At 38.3% G+C, this 21,455-nt stretch overlaps 1 protein-coding gene across 19 annotated transcripts in view; it reads right to left on the bottom strand.

The window, feature by feature from the left end:
• SOX6 (SRY-box transcription factor 6) overlaps window positions 1-21,455 on the bottom strand; it is a 640,888-nt gene that overhangs the window by 94,552 nt on the left and 524,881 nt on the right. For 17 of the 19 annotated variants that reach the window (XM_057553078.1, XM_057553079.1, XM_057553081.1 and 14 more), the window contains one exon: window positions 18-167. In XM_057553078.1, the coding sequence (XP_057409061.1) occupies window positions 18-167 (150 nt within the window). The remainder of the gene's footprint in view (window positions 1-17; window positions 168-21,455) is intronic. The other 2 variants (XM_057553085.1, XM_057553086.1) reach the window with 1 other exon arrangement.

Below are 21,455 nucleotides of genomic sequence, written 5' to 3'. Positions count from 1 at the left end.
TCCTGCAAAGCAAATACCTTAACTTGAGTTACAGGGCTGGTCCCTCTCTTTTCATTTTTTATCCCAGTAGGTGAGACTGCCCCTGCTGTGTTTGGTGGCTGTGGAGTTGATGGCATCTTTGCTCCAGGTGACACCTGCATGCTGGCCAGCTGAGCGGCATAGAGCTGCTGCAAAAGAGGGAAGACAAACATCATCTCTTTAAATGCAGCTGAAATGGAGTTTCAAAAAAAACTTACCGTATTGTTAGATAATTGTTTCTCTGACAGCCTTGCAATTTCTCTTTCACTATTTTTAAAGAGGAAAATAAAAGAGAATAAACAGTATAACAGAAAGAAAGAGCAATGATATGGGAGTCATTATTCTGTTCCTGGTCCTTCTAGAAATATGTTTATGACCCTAAACAAAGGATTGAATTGCTCTAGAACTCAATGTCTTCAATCATACAAAAAGGAATTTGACTAAATGGTCTCAAATATTCTTCCTAGTACCTAAAATCTTCATAAAAGTGCTTTAAAAGTCGGTATGCCCATTCATGTAATTTTAGTATTCATGAACTAAGCAACTGATCTAAACGTTCCTAGGGGTTTCTGGAAGAACATCATTCTAATCCAATGCTGACTAAACTTCTCTGGGGATGCTGACCCTTCTGGATGATAAGAGTACTGCCCTCAAGACCCCTGAGGCCCAAAGGCAGTCCCTCCTTCCTCGGGGTCTTATTTCTATGCAGCATATAACATAATCCAAAAGAGAATATAGCCAGATTTGTGGGGGAAAAAAAATCAAGCTTCTTTTTCCTAGCACAGGATGTGAAATCCTTAACTGTAGATTTATTAGCTTTGGGGTGAAATTGGTGATAAATGAATGTGTTAATCTGCTATGGCTAACCAGAATTCAGATACCTCAATTTTAACACAATTTCATGCTTGAAAATGCCATTCAAATATCTTCTTTTCTTCTTATCATCAAGAATTAAGCCATCAAGATTATGACTACCTTGATAGTCATATTTCTATCATAATAAATAGAAAGCTTCCTAGTTCATTAACCACAGAGAAAATAGCTCAAACTTTGCCATATTAGTAGGGGAGAAAAAACAGGTGGTTTGTATGTAATTTCCAGCATTACTATCATTCAGATGGACAAATAAAAAAAATTACAGTAATCAAAAACAGACCTTTCAGCACATGTAATTAAATGAAAGCTTAATAAAGAATAATTTGCAAGAGCCAGATGTGCCTATGTCATGATTGTTGCTTTCTTTGGAACAATTTTTCTAATATAACAAGCCTCTAAAGAAATTAAAGTTTCATAATTCTGTATGTGCAATGACTCAGTGGCAAGAAAAATTCACAAGTAAGAGTCAGTCAAACTGCTAGAACTTCAGGAGAAAGAAAGGACTATCGTGTTTCCTTTTTCCTTGTTTCCTTTTATATCTTTTCCCTTTAAAATTCAGCCAGGTGTCTTCAAAGGGGGCGGGGCGCGGGGGTGGGGGGTGGATGCTGAGCCGGTGAAGAAAAGTTCTACACTGAATGGAGGGGAAAAATGCTGGCTATATGGTGGCTGGTATCATGACCAATATGCCTTACTATTGAGTATTAAAGAGTCAGGAAATCTTCGAGAGGCAAGAGTCCTTAGACATCATTTATGCCTTCATTTTACCTCATGATTCACAAGATCAGAAGAAAGTCAATTTTACTCAATCTTGAGTCCTTCAAGGAACTTCAACTAGTGAAGAAAAGCAGAAAAACAAATCTTTGGACACAAATCTATTTTTTAAAAGGCTGACTAAATTCAGAAATCCTTCAAAATAATTGAACAATACAGTTGCCTTGGAGAAACAGAGTAGCGTTCATTGCTTCCGCTAAAGTTTCGACAATCATCTATTTTACATCCCGTTCTAAAGGCTTGTACCTAAGAAAGGCAAGGTGCCTTAGAATCGTTGATTCCTTGGAATTCCTTGTGCCTTCTGGTTACTGATATGTTAGAGGCAGGAAGAAGCATAGCCACAGCCTGTAAAACTCACAGACCTGGGTAAACTGGACAGTAGAATATCAGATAAGATTTAGTAGAATGAGCCTTGAAATAGAAATCAGAAATTAGAGTCCAATGTAAAGATAGAAAGTGCTCATGAAAATAAAAATTTTCACATTCTAACAAAATATATTAGTTTAGATAGAAGTATAGAGCTTTTCAGATTGAAGACTTTAGATCTGACTTGGAGAAAAGAATGCCATTCATTGAATAGGCATAGGTTTACAGAACAATTTCACAAATAGCTCATCTTCTAAGTGAACATTAATTGAATATGTTCCATATGCCAGGCTCTGTATTAGGAGCTGAGGAGGATTCAAAGTCTTGGAACAAGCATATAGCTCTGGAGGAGATGTAAGATAAAGATCCTTAACACTTGATTTGCACCTTTCCTGCAACGCTTATCACTTTTTTTAACTTTGTGTTTAGTTATGCACACGTCTTATCATGCTTGATAGACTGTAAGCTTACTGAAGTCATGATCAACCTAATTATTTTTGAATGCTTAGCATCAACAATAGTGATTTGCAAATAAGAGATAACCAATCAATATTTTCTGAATTAATGTGCTATATATAAAATCCCTGGATGTTAGGGAGGAGAGATATTCTCTCTATAAATGAGGCAACAGCAGTGGTATACGATTATATTTACTGCAAATGTAATGAATAATTTTATGGTGTTGAGTTTTAAGAAATAAAAGGAAAATAAATTCAGTGCAAGTTAAATTATGCTGTTTCACAAGAAATTACTCTCTTGAAGTCATTTTTAGAATGTTGACTAGATAGCTCCTCAATAACTGCTAGCTTCACTAACCCATCTTACACTTTTCTAACACAAATTGTAGTACTAATTTTTCTTCTCAGCCTAGTTACTTATAAATCTAAACTTTCCCTAAATGCTACTGCATCCTTTTCTGAAAGAACATAAAATACTATTCAAATAAATAGCTTTAAGTTAGAAAACTCCTTTGCAAACTAATGGTTTAGGAAGGAAAAAGGTTAAACTCTGATCAACTATTACATAAGCGTTTACAAAAATGTCATTCCATGTAAGATTCTCAGAACACAGTTCATAGTCATAATGACGATAATAATGAATATTAATTTCCAAACAACACTGAGGTTTAAAAAATCAACAATGTAGTAAAGCTTATAACAGGCTTAGCCAAAGTCCTAAAAACATTTAAAGTTTGGTGAAGACTGTTTTTGTAAGTACAGGTTTTTCCATTTCAATTTTGAAAAATGTTCAGTGGTTGTTTGGGATATTGAACTGTCTCTTTATCCAAAATATATAAAGACATGCAGTGTATACATGTAAAAATGAGCCTTGTTAAATATTTTTCAAAATTATAAAATCACTCATATTTTATAGGAGCACTTTAAGAAATGCTTTTACTATTTTATGGCTAAAAAATATCCTACCTTTATTATTAGTTCAGTTTTAATAAAGTAGCCAGCATTAAAACTTTGGTAAGCTGAACAATAACATACTTAGTACCTGGAATTGAAAGGGGCTGAACAGATCATTTAGTCTCGTCTGACCTCTTCATTACACTGATGAGCTGAGGTCTAGAGAACAGAAGTAGCGTGCCCAAGATCGTATAGTTAGTACTGGAGCTAGAATAAGGATTCTCTAGCTCTCATTCCAGCATTATCATTTAAAGTAGAAATGGATATATGAACCAACCTTGGGACTTTTCAAGCACATTTCCAGTACAGATGAAATTTTCAATGGCAAATCTTTATTAAATGTGTACTATTAACTAAACACTGTGCTAAACAATGGAGGTGCAACAACAAGCAACTCAGAAATAGTCCCTGCCTTAATGGAGGTATTAAATAAATGCTTAGGTAGTAACTAGGAATTACAGTTAGAACAAGTGCTGAGAAAGAAAAATATAGAATGTCAAGTGGCTGTCTGACAAAGGTATTTAATGTAGTCTGAAGGACTACAAGGATCAGAGTAGCTTCTCTAAGGAAGTAATGCTTTACCAACTATCCATGTGGAAAGGTTGATAAAGAACACTCCAAAAAGAAGACACATCAATTATTATGGCTCTGAGGCAGGAAAGAAGGTAACATTTTTCGATGAACTTAGAAAAGGCCAACATGGCGTGACTGTTGAGTGAGCAGAGAGCGGCATGAGAAGAGGCGAAAGAGGGGTAGGGTCTTACTAGGCCACATTAATAATTTCAGACTTTACCCCCAAAAGAGAAGTACCTAGAAAGAGCAATGAACTAGAACCAAGACACAAAGACTCTCTTCTATGCTTTATCATTAACTCATTGACCAATCTTTTAAGCATAGGATTAAGAAAGTCCTATGAAGATCTCACAAGCCCACAAATACATATTACCTCTAGTAGTGTTTCTGGAGTTCTGTGTCCTGAGACTAGACTTGGATCCTAGTGACACTTTAATAACTAAGTCTGCTTAGATTCAGCACAAAACAGTAGGTCCTACCAACCAAACTCAGCCTTATGGTAAAATTCTTGAGTGTCTTTGAGTACACACGCTGGCCTATGGCCAAGACCTAAGAAATGTTTTGTGTCAGGGTCATTTTACAACACTATTGTATTTGGGAAGAAAGGCATGCTTTTTCCCCCCAAGGAGTCAAATTTACATCAAATTATAATGGATGGTGTCACAGTGTATCTAATATTTCCCATAATGTGAAATACATATTCTTTTATACCTGCTTTCTGTAATAAAATCACATCAGATCTCCAAAGGAGAGCACCATAAAAAAAAGGTGAAAGGCCTTTTATTCTCATAATCACATGATTTTCACATAATCACTCATCCAGTCATCACCCCCATTCATTCGTGTGTTAATTCAACAAACATATATTGAGCACCAGCTCAGTCAGGTACTGTGCTAGGTATTTTACCTTTATTATTTTATTTCATCTTCAAAATAGTTATATATGATAGGAATTATTATCTATTTTAGAGTCAGTCTCACTTTAAAGCCCATGTGCTTTCTGCTTTTATATGTTAAAATAAGCTATACAGTGAATCACAATGAAACGCATTTCCTATTCCTAACCACCAGACAAGAATCATTGTCCAAGAAGAGAGATTCTGATATTGCTGCTCTTCTGAGCTCTTTTGACATCTTCCAGATGTCTTACAGCTACTTTTTCTAAAATGGCATTTCACAATCCTCAAATGGAGAAAGAAGAGTTAAGGGTCCTACCGGCCACCTTGAAGGAGCAAGGGGCACAATTTTTAGCTAAACTCCCTTCTCCAACCAATCTTTGAGCCATAATAGAAGACACCTGAAATACCCTAGTGACATATGTTTAACAGACTGATAAAGTAAAAAGAACAATGCAGACTATGGGTAGAAATAGGAGAACTTGATAAAAAGAGAAATTGACAGGGCCTTTAAATTGGCACCAGTGTGCTCTAGTACATGGAAACCAAAGTAAAAAAGCAGGCACAACTTCACTTGCTGTATTCTCTTTGGAGTAAATTCTCCTGTGTTTTGTCATTCCAATTAGAAAGGGCATTTTAAAGTGGCCTGTCGGAATCTGACCCAGAGAGAAAGAAAAAAAAAAATTCTCCCTCAAATACAACTTGCCTATTGGTAGATAATGAAGAAAGGAAGAAAAGAGAAAAATGCTATTCTATAAAAACAGATTCAATAGGCACTAACTTGAAGATTTCAACTCTCACCTTTATATTTACCTGATTTGCTATGGTTCCAAGTAATATCTGAGAACCCCAGGCCTCTAGCCCAGGTTAACTCAGATGCTGTTGCCGTGCTTCCCTGGCACCACTCAGGGGCACAGTAAGGAAATGTTGGAGAAACAAGCAGGGTGGGTAAGGGGGCAACCTTAAGAAAATGTCATTATTTACTTGATTGACGCTGCCTGACACGGGGCCCCAAGCCTGGCTCAGTTCTCCAGGGATATCCTGGATTTTGTTACCCTCTCAAAACAATACTGATGACCATTCCTCTGCCTCCCAAGCAAGGCATGCTATAAAGCTGGATAAGTTCAGCTGTGAGGCTGTGAGAAGGTGAAACGGAGACAGGGGTAATTAAGCAGCTTGATTTAGTGCTTGTTCAGCACAGGGAAGAAACTGTGTCAGTAACAAGTCACTACAGACTGAAAGAGGGGTGGGGGAGTGAGCTTAAAAATAATTTGAAGGTGATCACAAATACTTTTACTTCTCATAAACCTCCAATGTCAACAAAATGATCCAGGAAATATAGCTGTGGTTTTATGGAAGGAAAGAACTGAGGTCCTTGTTTTCAGCATAGAAGGTACTTGTTTAGCTATACCCCTAATATTTGATACCAAAGAAAATTGGCTGTGAGGATAGGAGGTGAGAGGAGGAATTGGTGAAGAACTACTACTCCCACGTGTCACATATTGGGTTAATTTCCAAGTTAATCTCCTTGCCCCTCCTGCATATTTTTCTATTGCCATATTTTCCTTTCCTATTAACCCCTCTTGTTTATCATAATTCTACTCATCTTTTGAGTCTCAACTCAAAAATCACCTTCTCCTTAAAGACTTATGTGACCACTGCCTCCTTTGTGTTCCCACTATACGTCATTCTCTACCTCTGTGTCCTTTCACCAAATTATGAGCTCCTTAAGGGAAGAACTGTCTTATTTGCTTTTATGTCCCTAGCACCTAACTTAATGCCTGACAATTAATAGATGCTCTGTTAACATGAACCATTAAAACCCCTTCATTTACCTTGTCTCTGTCTTCTTAAAATTACTATAATTTCTGCCCACACCATTTTCTTAGTATACTTTTCCTCACACCCTCTCCACAAAGAACCCCAGAGATGGAGGTCAGTTCTCTTCACTTCTGTCTTTTTGGACCAATAAGCATGTGAATTCACCATGTAATGCACTGATTTTCTTGCAAAGAAACACCAGATAACACAATGTTAGCAGAAGGAAGAATTGTACACATGATCTAATCCAATCCTTTTGCTTTACAGATGAAGAAAACTAAAGCCTAGAAAAGGAAGTGATTCGCATAAGCATACCAACTTGTGAGCAGTGGGTAGAAAGAAATCTAGAACCCAAGCTTCCCTATTTTCCCCATTTGGTGTTCACAAGAACTCATTTCTCTTTGTGTTCTGTTCTCTTGGGGAACTAACTGCAAATAGAGTTTGTACTTTCTATCAGAGCTTTTAGTTTGGACTACATAAAAGGGATGTTTTTCCACCATTCCCCTAAGATTTAAAGAGAAATTCATCCTACATGTACTTAAAAAGTCATCATTGGGCACCCAAGAATGATTTATGTTGTAGAATTTTATTTTAATATTTGTCTTAAAATGTACACATTTTAAAATGCAACCATAGTAATTAGGTTAATTATAATTACATTAAGGTTTCTACAGGTGTTTAAAATTAAAGTTTATGCAAAAATAAATAAAGGGACAAATTTGCCTCAGGTGAGAGCAGACCTATTTCACCCCGTTTGAGACTTCTGCCATTTGTCTTCCCACAAAAAACCAAGGGAAAAATGGGACAAGCATTGACTGTAAGCCACTGGAGAGCCAAGACCTGTTTAATTCATTTCATTATCCCCTGCAGCCGGCTCAAGAATGTCAAGTAAAGAAAAATGAATTGAAAAAAGAGTTTTCCTGGCTAGAGATCATCTTGCCTATTTTCCCAAGCACTGAGTAGCTCGCTCCTCTGACATAACTCATTGTGCTAATGGGACGGGGAATAGGGGGAATACGTTGGGTGTGGAGGAGAGGAGAAGCTGTGCAAAACAGAAAAAAGAATAGGAAAGAGGCTCAGGTCAAAGGTCCTACCCTTGAACAAAGAGAGTATTTTTAAAAATTGGGAATCCATCAAATAACAGAGCACCCTGTCGTCTGCCATGAAAAAAAAAAATAATCAGAATTCACTCTGTGATTGCACCAATTATATTGGAATGCACTCAGAAGAGCATTTCCTTATGGAACATAGTTGCACAGTGCAAATAACTAAAAATAAACAAATCCACCCCCAATAGTTTTAGCAAGAAAACTCAATCTCTTGCTGCTTCTTCCAAGTATCTTTTCTTTCAGGGTGCTAAATAAAATATGTAAATACATAATGCTTTATTTACAGAAATAAAAGTGCAGTCATTGAAACAATTGGTAATTTGGTTCTTGAAGCAAGATATTCGAAGAGGTGATAATGAGGGCAGTTGGAAATCGGCATTATGGGAATGAATCTTACTGTTTTCCTCTGTTTCCAAGAGCTGGGCAGGCAATGCTGAAGAGATCCAGCTCTCTGAATGTGCTCCAAGTGGTACAGCTTGCATTTGTAATGCTCCTTTAACTCTCTAGTCGCAAAGCCATAGCTCATCAGAGAAGTCTTAAACAAATGCATCTTGACTGTACCAATAGGATATAAATACTCATCAATGAGTCCAGAAGTTGGATTTGAAATCCAAGCATTATTTCCCATAAACTAAGTCACAAGGAATTTTTCAGTGGGTATATATATTTGAGTGCATGTGCTGAGTTTAATAAAATACTTTCAGTAAATGAATATATGTTAGGTTCCCAATACTTAAAAACATTGTTTCTTTGTAACTGAAAGGTGAATTTCAGTTCAAGCTCATTCAAAAACTATTTATTGAGTGGCTACTACTGGCCAGGTACTATGCAAGAAATATAGAGGAGGTCAGAAAACTAAAAGAAGAGGACATTTGAATACAGACCCAAAAGAAGTGAGGGAGCAAACCAGGTCATTATCTGGGGATAGCAACGCAGGCAGAAGCAAAGGACAGGTGAAAAGTCCTAAGGCCAAGGGTGTGCTTGTGCTTAGAATGTTTGAGAAACAGCAAGGAGGCCAGTGTGACTACAGCTGAGTGAGCTGGGCAAAGGGTAATAGGTCAGGTGTCAAAAAGATAGCAAGGGGGCCAGATCATGCAGACTTTGTGTACTATCAGACAGACTTTGGATTCCATTCTGAGTTTCTGGGTTTCTAGGAAACACCATTACAACAACATGGCAGACCTGGAAATCCCTCAGCAATACCCACAGGAAAATCTGGAGATATGCCAGGGCTGCCTTGCCTTGGCCCACGATGATTGCCAAGAAACCAGATGCTATTGCTTGAAAACTATTCTACAACTGCCCAGCTTCTATGCCTTTCGATTTCCATCCATAAGGAAGCCTCCAAAACAACACAGAATGAAGACAAATACGGGTAAGTATGCAATGAAAAAAGTTTTAAAATTGTTATAAATATATATTTGGGAAAAAATGCATGAAAGTATAATATTTTCTAAATGCTAATTTTTACCTTTAATGAATGGACAGAACAAATGTTGCTGGTTGGAAATAAATGTGTTTATTATATGAACATGTTTTTACTGTTTTCAAACTGTAAACTGTTTTAAACTGGCTTTTAATTTCTCAGGAGACTTTGGAAGGTTGAACACTAGAATTATGCTAATGAACAAAATTTTATACCTACAATGAAATGTACAGATTTATTTTTTAAATCTCATATTAATAATAACATGAGGGACGTCCCTGGTGGTCCAGTGGTAGAGAATCTGCCTTACAATGCAGGGGACGCAGCTTCGATCCCTGGTCAGGGAACTGAGATCCCACATGCCGCTGGGCAGCTAAGCCCGCGTGCCATGACTACTGAGCTTGTGCGCCTCAACTAGAAAGCCTGCGGGCCGCAAACTACAGAGCCCTCACGCCCTGGAGCCTGCGTGCCACAACTAGGGAAGAGAAAACCCGCACGCCACAACTAAAGAGAAGCCCGCGCACCAAAACGAAGTGCCCATGTGCCGCAACTAAGTCCTGACGCAGCCAAAAATAATAAATAAAATAAATAAATAAATCTTTTTAAAAAAATATAATAATAATAACATGAAATGTGCATTTGTAATAAATATTGAGAGATAAGGATGTATTTTGAATTCACTTTTGAGTGATCCAGTAAACTCCGTAAGAAATAATGCAAACTATCCTATTCGTCCCTTACTCTTATATTTTCTTCTGTATTTTTAAAATTCAAATAAATGTTTTACCCTGTTTCAGAGCCACCTCCACGAACTATCATTTTCAGACTGCAAATTATTAGTATTTCCAATTGGAGAACTTCAGTGTATTTTGCAGTATGTAAATATGCCATCTGTATCCTACAGTAATACCTATGGCTAACTCCCTAATTAGCAGAAAGGAATGATAACCTTATACACAGCAGCCGTAGTAAAAATCATTCAAATAGTTTGTAATAAACATATAATGTGCTTTAATGTCACTAGATATGATACTGACACCTATCTCAATAATCCACCTTGGAAAATCATTCTAGCAGATGAAGTGGGTAATGGTTAATATAAAGGACTGAAGAAGAAACTTAGAAAACTAAGGTTTATATGCTGTTGTGAGAGGGAGGACAACACGATGACTAAGCGTGCACACTCTTCAGTCACAACCTACTAATTATGTGACCTCGGGCAAGTTATTTAATCTCTCAGTGCCTTAAATTTCCACATCTTTGAAATGGGAAAATAATAGCACCTACTCCAAATGATTTGTTGTATGGAATAAATAAATAAGTTAATGCACATAAAATACTTAAAACAGGGGCTCACCATAAAGACTCAAAACCTGTAGGCTCTTAAATCCTTATCGGTATATTCTCTTTAACAGATGTCACTCCAAAGATCTTATTCAGAAAATACTTGGCATTTTTATTCAATTTAGCAAAAATGTATTAGGAATACAAAGATGAAGAAGATAGGCTGTCTTTCAGGTGCTCAAAGCAAGAATAGGAAGGAGAGAGGAAGAAAGACACAATATGATACATTTACAAATTACTACTGAAACACCATCACTGGGAACAATTAGGTTTTTTTTTTCTCCCAGATTTATTGAGATATAATTGGTAAATAAAGTTGTGTAACTTTAATGCGGACACGTGACAATTTAATATATGTATCTATTGTGAAATGATTACCACAATAAGGTTAGTTAACACATCCATAACAAATAGAGTTTTGACGGAGGACAGTTAGGTAGGTTTTACTTACAGTAAAGCCCAAAACAGAGATCTTATGTTAGCTAAAAGTTTAAAAATAATCCTGTGAAATTGTTTAACAACAACAACTACAAAAATCCTGAGCAGAATGGACACCAAGCCCTGCAACACAGGGAGTGTTTAGGCTATTAGAATTTCTGTTCTGCTTTTAGTAGTGTCTCCCCTCCCAGCCCATTCCTTTGGGCTAGTACCCAAAGACTCCTCCATAGAACTAAAATGTTCACACTAAGGGCCAAATGTAGCTTTGAGAAAGGCTTAAGGTTTATAAAATGTACCACTTCTCTGGAAAAAGGGAAACCACCCTCGGCTATTCATTTAGGGAACAGGAACTTTGCTTTGTTCTTGTTTTCATTGTCCATTGTTGGACAGAGAAAACCCCTTAAGCATTCAAAGTTCTAACTTAGGGGGGGATTTTCGAAATCTCAATACCTCCTCTAAGCCTACCGTAACACCTCTAGAAAACGCTCGTTACACGATGTAAAATCACAACTTTAGTTTGTTAAGAGGGCATAATTCCAAGCGGACCATGGAATATTTATGTCTCTCTGCAGCTCTTTGAAGGAATAATCTTATGTTTTTGTGCCTGTCGTGGGTCAGAGGTTCAAATCAGCACTTCTTTCTGTCACTTCTTATATGTTTTACTATAATTTACAGCTCAGCAAGAGGACTCATAAAACAAAAGTGTCTATTTTATTTCAGCAACTAATTCTAGTTAATCAAAGATTTCCAGCCAAACAACCCAGCATGAAACTCCGCATGGAAAATACGAGGAGAACAAAGCATTTTGTCAAATAACACATCTCATGATGTAAACACATATGTCTCTTAAAGGAAATTTTATCGTTTCCACATTATCGGCATACAAAAGGAGCATTCTTGTCGCAGACCTGGTGCGGCTGTGGAGTCATCGTCATTGGAAACAAGAGCCTGATTAGGTTCCCACACAGATATGAATAGACTTTCCTTTTTTAGTGAAATAGCTGCTTTTATTCCTTTTTACAACAGACTGGTAATTGTCACCCTAAAAACACTGAATTGTACTAGGGCAACATTTGTTTCTGCTCTTTTTTCCCATCTTTTTAGAATCAGCCAATAACATTACTATCCCTTCTGGTTGGTCCTCTTCTGGAAAGTCTGAGTTAATCCACAGCTGTGTGAATGTGAAAAAGGGACACAGCAGGCTAAGTCTGTTGGGTCTCTTGTCTACTAATAAAGTGCACAGTCTGCAGGACAGATGTTAAGAAGATCTGTTAAATAAGTCAGTGGCAGAGATCCTGACCTCTGCCAAGGAACATTTTATTATTCCAGAAAGGGGCATAATTGCAAGGCATTAACAATTAGAAGAACCGTAGCTTTTCTTTATAGATTTTACTCCTTGCTTCATCATTTGGTTGAAATATAGTATCAAGGCCCATTCACTGAGAAGCAATGTGCTAAATATGATGGGGTTTAGTACAAACTGCAGATTACAAGATTTCCCCACATCCCAGGGAAATGGTTGGACCTTGGCTTTGCTTCAATCTTAAACAGTTTTGTTTATTCTGCATGTATCATTACACTATTTGCACAGTTTCACTTGCCACAGGGTACCATTGCACTAAAGGGACTATGAATCTTAACAAACGTAGTTTCCTAACTATTGAATCTAGTGTAATGGGAAATGTAAACTAGAGATCAAATTAATAGAGGAATATCACATCATAAAGTTGTTCTCTATACCTTATACCACTTTACCACTTATGGTGTGAATAAATTATGTCTACCACATGCATTGCAAATTCCCAAGTGTGGTGTAAAAGGCACTTTGTGATCTGACCCCTTGCTTACCTTTCCAATCTCACCTCCTATTGCTCCTGTACACTCAGCCTGTGCCAGACCACTTGCTGTTTGCTGAGTGTGCCATGCTGTCTAGTGCTTCTACACCGATGGGCAGACTGTGCTCTTTGTCTGGAGTGCTTTTTATCTCCTCTGTATCTCTGCCACTCTGATTCCTTCTCCCATAGACCTAGTGAACTTCTACTCTCCTTTCGAGATTCATTTTAACATCACTTCATCCATGAAGATTGCCAATACTTCCCCAGGCAGAGCTTAACACTTTCTCCTCCCATAGCATTTTTATTTTGGAAACATATATACTTTAATAATTATCACATTGTTTACCAGACCACGGGGCCTCTGAGGGCAGGGATCAAGTTCTATCCAGTTGAGTATCCCCCAAATACAGAAGAGTACTTATTACACAGTAGGCACTTAATAAACATGTGGGGAATTAATGTATGAGTGAACTAGTTAAACAATTAATCATTTTTCATGTTTATATAAATTTACATTCTGGCCTTGTCACTACTACCAGTACTGTTACAGGGTCTTATACTTTAATATGCCTTATTTTGTATTTTTTTTTTTTTTACGGTATTAGTCATTTTTTTTTTTTTTTTTACATTTTTTTTTTCAAACATCTTTATTGAAGTATAATTGTCTTACAATAGTGTGTTAGCATCTGCTTTATAACAAAGTGAATCAGTTATACATATACAATATGTTCCCATTTCTCTTCCCTCTTGCATCTCCCTCCCTCCCACCCTCCCCATCCCACCCCTCTAGGTGGTCACAAAGCACCGAGCTGATCTCCCTGTGCTATGCGGCTGCTTCCCACTAGCTATCTATTTTACATTTGGTAGTGTATATATGTCCATGACACTCTCTTACCCTGTCACATCTCACCCCACCCCCTCCCCATATCCTCAAGTCCATTCTCTAGTAGGTCTGTGTCTTTATTCCCGTCTTGCCACTAGGTTCTTCATGGCCTTTTTTTTTTTTTCCCTTAGATTCCATATATATGTGTTAGCATACTGTATTTGTTTTTCTCTTTCTGACTTACTTCACTCTGTATGACAGACTCTAACTCCATCCACCTCATTACAAATACCTCCATTTCATTTCTTTTGATGGCTGAGTAATATTCCATTGTATATATGTGCCACATCTTCTTTATCCATTCATCTGTCGATGGACATTTAGGTTGCTTCCATGTCCTGGCTATTGTAAATAGAGCTGCAATGAACATTTTGGTACATGACTCTTTTTGACCTATGGTTTTCTCAGGGTATATGCCCAGTAGTGGGATTGCTGGGTCGTATGGTAGTTCTATTTGTAGTTTTTTAAGGAACCTCCATACTGTTCTCCATAGTGGCTGTATCAATTTACATTCCCACCAACAGTGCAAGAGTGTTCCCTTTCCTCCACACCCTCTCCAGCATTTATTGTTTCTAGATTTTTTGATGATGGCCATTCTGACCGGTGTGAGATGATATCTCATTGTAGTTTTGATTTGCATTTCTCTAATGATTAATGATGCTGAGCATTCTTTCATGTGTCTGTAGGCCATCTGTATATCTTCTTTGGAGAAATGTCTATTTAGATCTTCTGCCCATTTTTGGATTGGGTTGTTCGTTTTTTTGTTATTGAGCTGCATGAGCTGCTTGTAAATCTTGGAGATTAATCCTTTGTCAGTTGCTTCATTTGCAAATATTTTCTCCCATTCTGAGGGTTGTCTTTTGGTCTTGTTTATGGTTTCCTTTGCTGTGCAAAAGCTTTTCAGTTTCATTAGGTCCCATTTGTTTATTTGTGTTCTTATTTCCATTTCTCTGGGAGCTGGGTCAAAAAGAATCTTGCTGTGATGTATGTCATAGAGTGTTCTGCCTATGTTTTCCTCTAAGAGTTTGATAGTGTCTGCCCTTACACTTAGGTCTTTAATCCATTTTGAGTTTATTTTTGTGCATGGTGTCAGGGAGTGTTCTAATTTCATACTTTTACATGTTCCTGTCCAATTTTCCCAGCACCACTTATTGAAGAGGCTGTCTTTTCTCCACTGTATATGCTTGCCTCCTTTATCAAAGATAAGTTGACCATATGTGTGTGGGTTTATCTCTGGGCTTTCTATCCTGTTCCATTGATCTATATTTCTGTTTTTGTGCCAATACCAAACTGTCTTGATTACTGAAGCTTTGTAATATAGTCTGAAGTCAGGGAGCCTGATTCCCCCAGCTCCATTTTTCGTTCTCAAGATTGCTTTGGCTATTCGGGGTCTTTTGTGTTTCCATACAAATTGTGAAATTTTTTGTTCTAGTTCTGTGAAAAATGCCAGTGGTAGTTTGATAGGGATTGCATTGAATCTGTAGATTGCTTTGGGTAGTAGAGACATTTTCACAATGTTGATTCTTCCAATCCAGGAACATGGTATATCTCTCCATCTATTTGTATCCTCTTTAATTTCTTTCATCAGTGTCTTATAATTTTCTGCATACAGGTCTTTTGTCTCCTTAGGTAGGTTTATTCCTAGATATTTTATTCTTTTTGTTGCAATGGTAAATGGGAGTGTTTTCTTAATTTCACTTTCAGATTTTTCGTCATTAGTGTATAGAAATGCAAGAGATTTCTGTGCATTAATTTTGTATCCTGCTACTTTACCAAATTCATTGATTAGCTCTAGGAGTTTTCTGGTAGCATCTTTAGGATTCTCTATGTATAGTATCATGTCATCTGCAAATAGTGACAGCTTTACTTCTTCTTTTCCGATTTGGATTCCTTTTATTTCTTTGTCTTCTCTGATTGCTGTGGCTAGGACTTCCAGAACTATGTTGAATAATAGTGGTGAGAGTGGGCAACCTTGTCTTGTTCCTGATCTTAGTGGAAATGGTTTCAGTTTTTCACCATTGAGGACAATGTTGGCTGTGGGTTTGTCATATATGGCCTTTATTATGTTGAGGAAAGTTCCCTCTATGCCTACTTTCTGCAGGGCTTTTATCATAAATGGGTGTTGAATTTTGTCAAAAGCTTTCTCTGCATCTATTGAGATGATCATATGGTTTTTCTCCTTCAATTTGTTAATATGGTGTATCACATTGATTGATTTGCGTATATTGAAGAATCCTTGCATTCCTGGGATAAACCCCACTTGATCATGGTGTATGATCCTTTTAATGTGCTGTTGGATTCTGTTTGCTAGTATTTTGTTGAGGATTTTTGCATCTATGTTCATCAGTGATATTGGCCTGTAGTTTTCTTTCTTTGTGACATCTTTGTCTGGTTTTGGTATCAGGGTGATGGTGGCCTCGTAGAATGAGTTTGGGAGTGTTCCTCCCTCTGCAATATTTTGGAAGAGTTTGAGAAGGATAGGTGTTAGCTCTTCTCTAAATGTTTGATAGAATTCGCCTGTGAAGCCATCTGGTCCTGGGCTTTTGTTTGTTGGAAGGTTTTGAATCACAGTTTCAATTTCAGTGCTTGTGATTGGTCTGTTCATATTTTCTATTTCTTCCTGGTTCAGTCTCGGCAGTTTGTGCATTTCTAAGAATCTGTCCATTTCTTCCAGGTTGTCCATTTTATTGGCATATAGTTGCTTGTAGTAATCTCTCATGATCTTTTGTATTTCTGCAGTGTCAGTGGTTACTTCTCCTTTTTCATTTCTAATTCTATTGATCTGAGTCTTCTCCCTTTTTCTCTTGATGAGTCTGGCTAATGGTTTATCAATTTTGTTTATCTTCTCAAAGAACCAGCTTTTAGTTTCATTGATTTTTGCTATTGTTTCCTTCATTTCTTTTTCATTTATTTCTGACCTGATCTTTATAATTTCTTTCCTTCTGCTGGCTTTGGGGTTTTTTTGTTCTTCTTTCTCTAATTGCTTTAGGTGCAAGGTTAGGTTGTTTATTCGAGATGTTTCCTGTTTCTTGAGGTAGGCTTGTATTGCTATAAACTTCCCTCTTAGCACTGCTTTTGCTGTGTCCCATAGGTTTTGGGTCGTCGTGTCTCCATTGTCATTTGTTTCTAGGTATTTTTTGATTTCCCCTTTGATTTCTTCAGTAATCACTTCGTTATTAAGTAATGTATTGTGTAGCCTCCATGTGTTTGTATTTTTTACAGATCTTTTCCTGTAATTGATATCTAGTCTCATAGCATTGTGGTCGGAAAAGATACTTGATACGATTTCAATTTTCTTAAATTTACCAAGGCTTGATTTGTGACCCAAGATATGATCTATCCTGGAGAATGTTCCATGAGCACTTGAGAAAAATGTGTATTCTGTTGTTTTTGGGTGGAATGTCCTATAAATATCAATTAAGTCCATATTGTTTAATGTATCATTTAAAGCTTGTGTTTCCTTATTTATTTTCATTTTGGATGATCTGTCCATTGGTGAAAGTGGGGTGTTAAAGTCCCCTACTATGATTGTGTTGCTGTCAATTTCCCCTTTCATGGCTGTTAGTATTTGCCTTATGTATTGAGGTGCTCCTATGTTGGGTGCATAAATATTTACAATTGTTATACCTTCCTCTTGGATCGATCCCTTGATCATTATATAGTGTCCTTCTTTGTCTCTTGTAATAGTCTTTATTTTAAAGTCTATTTTGTCTGATATGAGAATTGCTACTCCAGCTTTCTTTTGATTTCCATTTGCATGGAATATCTTTTTCCATCCCCTCACTTTCAGTCTGTATGTGTCCCTAGGTCTGAAGTGGGTCTCTTGTAGACAGCATATGTATGGGTCTTGTTTTTGTATCCATTCAGCCAGCCTGTGTCTTTTGGTGGGAGCATTTAATCCATTTACATTCAAGGTAATTATCGATATGTATGTTCCTATTCCCATTTTCTTAAATGTATTGGGTTTGTTATTGTAGGTGTTTTCCTTCTCTTGTGTTTCTTGCCTAGAGAATTTCCTTTAGCATTTGTTGTAAAGCTGGTTTGGTGGTGCTGAACTCTCTCAGCTTTTGCTTGTCTGTAAAGGTTTTAATTTCTCCATCGAATCTGAATGAGATCCTTGCTGGGTAGAGTAATCTTGGTTGTAGGTTTTTCTCCTTCATGACTTTAAGTATATCCTGCCACTCCCTTCTGGCTTGCAGAGTTTCTGCTGAGAGATCAGATGTTAACCTTATGGGGATTCCCTTGTGTGTTATTTGTTTTTTTTCCCTTGCTGCCTTTAATATGTTTTCCTTATATTTAATTTTTGACAGTTTGATTAATATGTGTCTTGGCGTGTTCCTCCTTGGGTTTATCCTGTATGGGACTCTCTGTGCTTCCAGGACTTGATTAACTATTTCCTTTCCCATATTAGGGAAGTTTTCAACTATAATCTCTTCAAAAATTTTCTCAGTCCCTTTCTTTTTCTCTTCTTCTTCTGGTACCCCTATAATTCGAATGTTGGCACGTTTAATGTTGTCCCAGAGGTCCCTGAGACTGTCCTCAGTTCTTTTCATTCTTTTTTCTTTATCCTGCTCTGTAGTAGTTATTTCCACCATTTTATCTTCCAGGTCACTTATCCTTTCTTCTGCCTCAGTTATTCTACTATTGATCCCATCTAGAGTATTTTTAATTTCATTTATTGTGTTTTTCATCATTGCTTGGTTCCTCTTTAGTTCTTCTACATCCTTGTTAAATGTTTCTTGCATTTTGTCTATTCTATTTCCAAGATTTTGGATCATCCTTACTATCATTATTCTGAATTCTTTTTCAGGTAGACTACCTATTTCCTCTTCATTTGTTAAGTCCAGTGTGTTTTGAGCCTGCTCCTTCATCTGCTGTGTGTTTTTCTGTCATCTCATTTTGCCTATCTTACTGTGTTTGGGGTCTCCTTTTCACAGGCTGCAGGTTCGTAGTTCCCGTTGTTTTTGGTATCTGTCCCCAGCGGCTAAGGTTGGTTCAGTGGGTTGTGTAGGCTTCCTGGTGGAGGGAACTAGTGCCTGAGTTCTGGTGGATGAGGCTAGATCTTGTCTTTCTGGTGGGCACGTCCACGTCTGGTGGTGTATTTTGTGGTGTCTGTGGCCTTATTATGATTTTAGGCAGCCTCTCTGCCAATGGATGGGGTTGTGTTCCTGTCTAGCTAGTTGTTTGGCATAGGATGTCCAGCACTGTAGCTTGCTGGTCGTTGAGTGAAGCTGGGTCTTGATGTTGAGATGGAGATCTCTGGGAGATTTTTGCCGTTTGGTATTACGTGGAGCTGGGAGGTCTCTTGTGGACCAGTGTTCTGAAGTTGGCTCTCCCACCTCAGAGGCACGGCCCTGATGCCTGGCTGGAGCACCAAGAGCCTTTCGTCCACACAGCTGAAATACATGTGCCTTTTTTTCATCCAGCACTGCCTCCAACTCTTAAGACCGCTTGATTAACTTCAAAGACTGAATTTGCATTGCTTCGGTTGGTGAGTTTTTCGTCTCCTTCCCCCGGTTCTCTGTTTCTTGTCACCACCACCTTCTGGGTTTCTCTTAGCCCTTTGGACTATCTATGGGATAAAGTCAGAGCGCCTTCCCCCTGGGGTGCGAGTATAGTTGTGGTAGGAGTTGGGGATGAGGTTGCGGAAGCGTTTCCCTTTGCACTAAGGCTTTTCTTTCACAGTACTTGCTAGTCTCTTCCCAGGCGCCCTAACTGACTTAAGGGGGATTAAAGGGGAAATGGACCACGGTCAAATTACCCCTAACGCCTTCCAATGCGTTTTCTAGAGCTTTCCTGAATCGGGGTGCAACGCAGTCAGAAGAGCAGCAAGCCTCGGCCCCCTAGTCATTTTTTAAATTTTTTATTTATTTATTTATGGCTGTGTTGGGTCTTTGTTTCTGTGCGAGGGCTTTCTCTAGTTGCGGCAAGCGGGGGCCACTCTTCATCGTGGTGCGCGGGCCTCTCACTATTGCGGCCTCTCTTGTTGCGGAGCACAGGCTCCAGACGCGCAGGCTCAGTAATTGTGGCTCACGGGCCCAGTTGCTCCGCGGCATGTGGGATCTTCCCACACCAGGGCTCGAACCCGTGTCCTCTGCATTGGCAGGCAGATTCTCAACCACTGCGCCACCAGGGAAGCCCTTATTTTGTATTTTTAAAGGAGAATCTTCATTAAGTTGGGACATTCAATTGTAAAACATATATCTCTACAGAACCTCATCCCCGCCCACCCCCACTTAGAATCAGCAGAAGCATCAGATATATTATCCTCTTGGCCATATGTTTAAATTCAGTTTTTCATCCAAAATTTATTTACAAGAAGTCATAAAATTTAGTTCTTCACACTGTTCCCTCACAATTCTACACACCCTAACTCAGGCCACTTACAAGCTGTGTAGCTTTGGTCAAGTTAATCTATCTCTCCAGGCCTCAGTCTCTTCAACTATAAAACCAAAAGATTCATATGATACTCGACAGTATGTGAAGCATCTTTCACAAGCATTTTCTTATTTATTTCTCACAACTGCTCTATGGGGATAGGTGTCCCCATATCCATTTAATAGAATCTGGGTATAGAAAGATTAATTTGCTCAAGCTCATGGAACTAGTGGTAGAGTTAGGATTTGACCTAACTCTAGGCCTCTAAACGCCTTTCTGACTCTGAAAACCTATGCAGTTTGACAATCTCATTGTCTATTTGTGAAGGCTTTTCTTTCAATATTGTGTCACTCTTTCTTTTTTTTAATTAATTAATTAATTTTATTTATTTATTTATTTTGGCTGCATTGGGTCTTCGTTGCTGTGCGTGGGCTTTCTCCACTTGCAGCGAGCAGGGGGCTACTCTTTGTCGCAGTGTGCGGGCTTCTCATTGCAGTGGCTTCTCTTGTTGCAGAGCATGGGCTCTAGGTGCACGGGCTTCAGCAGCTGTGGTGCGCGGGCTCAGCAGTTGTGGCTCGCGGGCTCTAGAGCGCAGGTTCAGTAGTTGTGGCGCACGGGCTTAGTTGCTCCGCGGCATGTGGGATCTTCCCGGACCAGGGCTGGAACCCGTGTCCCCTGCATGTGGATTCTCAACCACTGCACCACCAGGGAAGTCCTGTGGCACTTTTTCTTGATTGGTGGCAAGTCCAGTTTAAAGTACCTTAATTGCTGCCTGATTATCACTTCTTGCTAAAGAGCCCTGCACTGGGCCTCAGGCTTTTTTAACTTAGGTGAGGTCATCGGGCATAGGCATTAAGACAAAAAGATTTCAAAGAACCTTTACACAACCAGCTTGGCCAACCAGTAAATGAGTATACTTGTATACACACATACCAAATGGTCAGCCATACCTTATCTGTTCTTATCACTTTGAAGTATTGCTCATTTAATTGCGTTCGTCCCTAGGCTATTACGATAAGAGGGCAGGAACTTGTTTAGCTTGCTTGCCTAACAGAGTACCTTAAGTACACTGTACGTGTTCTAAAAATATGTTGAATTAATGAAGTAATACGAGAGATACAAGTATAAGGATGTGGAGAGAAATGGTGTTTATGTTACTTCATTTAATCCTCACAACATGGGAGGTTTCATTATCCCCATTTCATAGCTGAGGAGACTGAGGCTCAGAGGACATTAGCTCATGGTCACATAGTTCTTTTAACTGAAGAGGTCTTGTGGAACCGATTTCTCGAAACCTCAAGCCATTCGC

This window comes from Balaenoptera acutorostrata, chromosome 9 (assembly GCF_949987535.1).
Source record: "Balaenoptera acutorostrata chromosome 9, mBalAcu1.1, whole genome shotgun sequence".
In the NCBI taxonomy this organism is placed as follows: Eukaryota; Metazoa; Chordata; class Mammalia; order Artiodactyla; family Balaenopteridae; genus Balaenoptera; species Balaenoptera acutorostrata.
The sequence above is the reverse complement of the archived record's forward strand: the minus strand, read 5'-3'. Positions and strand labels throughout refer to the sequence as shown.